The sequence below is a fragment of the Phaethon lepturus genome, unplaced genomic scaffold, assembly GCF_000687285.1.
Source record: "Phaethon lepturus isolate BGI_N335 unplaced genomic scaffold, ASM68728v1 scaffold26457, whole genome shotgun sequence".
Classification (NCBI taxonomy): Eukaryota; Metazoa; Chordata; class Aves; order Phaethontiformes; family Phaethontidae; genus Phaethon; species Phaethon lepturus.
The window spans coordinates 1-4,380 of NW_010550180.1; the positions used below are offsets into that span (position 1 = coordinate 1).

A 4,380-nucleotide genomic window follows, 5' to 3' on the forward strand; every position below is an offset into this window, starting at 1 on the left:
TTTGGGCCGGGTTGTGCGCAGGATCGGGCCCCCAGCTTCCTTTTGCAGGGGGGTGCCAGGGTGCAGGGGGCTGGGGTCTCCTCCCCTGCGAGGGCAGCTCTGCAGGGCTCCGTGGGTGCTGCAGGTGGCTTGTTTTGGGCTTCCCGATGGGGCTGTGCAGCCGCTCCTGCCCGGCTGCGGGCACAGAGGGCTGTGCCCAGCTTCAGGCCATGATTTCCCGGTGCACAGTCCGTGCGGGGCTGCCTGAGCTTCAGGGAGCAAAGCTGCACCGGCCGGGCAGGGAAGGAGCCCGTGGGGTCCTGAGCCAGCCTGGTGCGTGGGTGCCAGTGGGTGCTGCTCCTTCTCCCCGCTGACAGCAGGCACTTTCTCCCCACGCCGTAGCTGTGTGTCCCTCGGACCTCCAGCAGCTCTGGAAGGAGGTCACGGCCACCCAGCCCGTCGAGGACAGCATTAAGCAAGAAGGTCTCGACCTCACCACCAACACCTCCAACTCTACCTCGTTTTCGGCCGCCAAGGTCTCACCTCCCATTTCCCATCACCCTCTGCCCAATGGACAGAGCACCATGCACACGCCGAGAAGGGACAGGTAGAGCTGGGTCGGGCCCTGGCACTTCGTGTTTTTACCCCCAGAGATGTGGAAGGGGCCGGGATCTGTCGCCCATAATCCAGGCAACAGGACTGGGAGGGCTGGGGGGTTTCTGGCTGCCCCATGAACATGTCCTGTCGCTGTTTTGCTGTGCCCATGGAGGACAGTGAGCTATTGCTGCGGGGTCTTCCATGGGTCCCCAAGGGCTGGCCCCGTGCACGGGAATGCTGGAGCATCACGGCTGCCCCATGTGACAGTCCCTTTCCATCTTCTGCAGCTCTTCCCACGAAGAGACCCCCAGCTCCCACCCGCTCTACGGCCACGGAGAGTGCAAGTGGCCTGGCTGCGAAACCCTCTGTGAGGACTTGGGACAGTTTGTCAAGTAAGTGCTCCCCTTTTTGGGGGGGGCTTCCTGGAGGAGGGCAGAGCCTGTGCTCCCAGGCCGGGACAGCATGGGGCTGGCGGAGCGGGAGACCCTGGAAACGGGTCCAGATACCCCAAAGTCTGTCTGCCCAGAGCCGAGTGGCCCCATGCAAACGGAGAAAACACCAGAGGCTGCTGCTAGAGGGGAAGAGTCCCAATGCAGCGGGCAGGAGCGGGCAGGAGCAGGCAGCAGGCGAGGGGAGTTTGCAGCTCCCCTCCTGGGGGGCGAGAGGAGGGGAGGAAGCAGATGGCGGCGCGGCAGCCCGCTGACACTGCTTGTGGGCTCCGGCGCTGACTGATTAACTCTGCTGTCGAAGAGCCCTCCGCTAGCGTCAGGGTCAAACAAATTGTTTTCACGCTTCGTCAGAGGTTTACTTAATTAGTTCATTTGCAATTAGATCTCTTTGTAGCTGGGATTTTTAGCAAAGACATCAGAAGGAACTGACGGGCTTGCTTGCTCCTTCCCCCCCGCCTCTCCGGCTGTCTGCTCGGTGCAGCGGCCGAGAGGCAGTGGGGCACGCTTTGCTCTCCATCAGCGAGATTTTGGGGTTTTACACACAGATCCCGCACGCTGCCACGCACTCAGGGCCGGCTCCGGTGGGAGCATCCCTCAGACCGCACCGGCCTCCTCGTTCCCAGGGAGGGAGCTGGGCAGAGGCCTTGCCCAGGAGGATGAGGAGGTGCGAAGGCAGCCTGGGGAGGCTGGGGAAGCGTTGCTGGTGGCGACTGAGTGAGTGAACGCGTCGGGCTCCTGCATCCTCCTTCCTCTGCCTCTGACTCACGGGGTGAACCTAGATAAGGCATCTCCTCCCACCTCTCCGGGCATGTTTACATGGCACGGGGCAGATGAGCAAGCTCCGGTTTGGAAGCTGGAGCTGGGGTTGGCATGGCCAGGGCTGGGTCGCGGTGCCGGCGGAGCCTCGCTGTGCCGGCGGGGCTATAGGGTCCCTGCGCCCTGCGTCCCACCTGCCTGTCCCACTAAGCACACCTAGTGCTTGCAGGAGCAAGCTTCCCGAGGGGCAGCCTCCCCAACAGCATGAGTGAAGGGTTTCTGTCCCCTCTCTGCCAACATGAGCACGTGTCGGGGTGTGGGACAGACAGACAGAAAACTTCCAGCTCCAAAGGCTGAGCCCGGCTGCAGCGTGGACCTTGCTTTGAGTCCAAGCACCAGCTTCAAGTCTCCTCTGAGCATCATCTCCGTGGAGTAGCTCGCAAAGCCTCAGCGCTGGGGTGGAAAGGGGCAGCACGTCCTTTGAGCAGTGGTTATAAAAGCCGGTGAGGGTTGGTGGGAGATGTCTCTGCTCCCGCTCAGCACAGCCTAGGCTCTCCATAGCTTTTTCCCTGGAGAAACGGCCGTGCCCTCGGTCTGCGTGCGGGGAGAGGAGCGGGCGGCTCGGTCCAGCCGCAGCCCTGCGGAACGGGGCTGAGACACCGGCGGGGTTTGCTCACACACGGGCTTGGCAGCTGGTCGCAGTTACCTAACTTGTTTGTGCAAGTTGGGGCTGGAAGTCTCTCGCAAGGAGCCGGGTGAGACTCACGACATCCTCTGCATCCAGACTGAGGGTAGATAGTCCTGAGGCACCTTCTCCTGGGATTTCTCAGCAGAAAGGTCTCAGCCTTGGTCCTGGAGAGCACTGGCCCACAGCCCTGGGACACCACTCTGTTTCCCAGCATCAGATGCCGCCTTTCGGGGTGTTCCTGGGGTGGCCCTGGTACAGTTTGCCCTGCCGCCCAGCATCCCCGCTCTGACCTGTCCCACTGCTCTGGTGAGGAGCCCCCCGGGTTTGCACCCACCCCAGCAAGGACGTGGACTGGCCATGCGACGTCTTTGGGGCTGGGTGCATCCCCAGGGTGCCGCTTTGCTGGGTCCGGGAGCGAGGGGCCCCACAAGGCGATGCCGGGATGTCCCTGACTTGGCAGCAAGTGGTGTCCCCATCACTGGCTGCTGGCCTCTGCCAGGAGCCCTTCCCCTCCCCGAGAAGGAGGGAGGGTGGGAAGGACCAGAGGTCCTTGTGCTTTATAAACATAAAGTGCCTTATATTTATAAGACATGAAAGCAGTAGGATGAGGAGCACCCTGGAAATGTCACCTTCTGCCTTCGGGGGTTTCCTTAAAGGGTGTAAGTAAACCTCCATAATGCCACCTTTGTCCTGGAAACCTGCTCTTCAGGTCCTCCTGCCAGCAGCCTTCTCAAGGACTTCCCATCAACCAGTGGCTGCTCCTAAACACCATGAGGCTGCACTGGGCAGGGCTGGTGGTCTACGGCCACCCTCCAGTCCGGGTTCAGGGCTGAGGCACAGCCCAATTTGCTTGGCCGTCTTTGTGCCTCAGTTTCCCTTCTGCTCACGCTTGGGCAGCAGCGCCGGAGCATCCCCGGCACGGGCAGCGCCTCACGGGCGTCTCCGGGCGTTGCTGCAGTACGGGCTGTTTGCAGGTCGGGGCTGATCCCAGGTGTGGCCCCAGCAGAGGGGGCCGCATTTCAGGCACGTCCAGGAGTAAATCCCCGTGTTCTCCTCCCCAGACACCTCAATACAGAACATGCACTTGACGACCGAAGCACAGCCCAGTGCCGAGTCCAGATGCAAGTGGTACAGCAGCTGGAAATACAGGTGGGTACCGGCCCCGCCTCGAAGGACGCACGTTTAAACAGCCGCCTCCTTTCCGACTCGGTGTGCCATGTCTTGGCTGCTCTCTGCAGGAGGGGAGTAGCGAGGCTGGGGACCACTAGCGAGATCACTAGCCCCCCCAGTGTCACGGGGGCTCATTTTAAGCATCCTTCCCAAATAGAGGTGCTGCCTCTGGCCAGGCAACGGTCCTGATCAAGACCTGGAGGACCCTCCAGCCAGTTCCCCCTCTAATACCAGCATCCTTGCACGATTATGATGGGACTGGAAGAAAGGACAAGCTGTCCCTCCTGCCCAGAGCATCCCTGTGGGTACGAGGAGATGCCACGGACCTGGAAGGCACATGCTGCCTGGGGGGGATGCATGCCCACAGGCAGGACGTGAGCGGTGCCCAGAAAACGGGGGGCGGCCCCCAGCTCCGGCCCCCAGCCGTTCCGCTGCAGCGAGAGCCACAGGGCTGCTGGGCCCTTTGGAAATCAGGCCACTTATTTTGGTGGCTGAGCTTGGTCTTTGGAGCCCAGCTTCGGGGTGCTATTTTTGGAAAGGCAGTTGTTTAAATAGTGCCTTTCCCAGCATCTCTGACTCCCCGATGTGCCGTGCATAATTCGGTTAATAGAGAAGCGAGGGGGAAAAAGAGGAGGAAACGGGGTTTTCATCTTCGGACTTGAAAGCCATCGAGGGGGAAGATGGGACGGGGCAGGGGTCTGTCGGGCGGTGCCGGGGTGCCCGGCTGTTCGGCCAGGGGCT

The 4,380-nt window shown here is 61.8% G+C and overlaps 1 protein-coding gene across 1 annotated transcript in view; it reads left to right on the top strand.

The window, feature by feature from the left end:
• Window positions 1-381: 381 nt before the first annotated feature.
• The window catches only part of LOC104623408 (forkhead box protein P4-like), a gene marked incomplete at both ends in the record, with an annotated part of 5,330 nt that continues 1,331 nt past the window's right edge, over window positions 382-4,380 (top strand). The window contains 3 exons of the mRNA XM_010290488.1: window positions 382-586; window positions 864-968; window positions 3,531-3,618. Of these exons, the coding sequence (XP_010288790.1) occupies window positions 382-586; window positions 864-968; window positions 3,531-3,618 (398 nt within the window). The remainder of the gene's footprint in view (window positions 587-863; window positions 969-3,530; window positions 3,619-4,380) is intronic.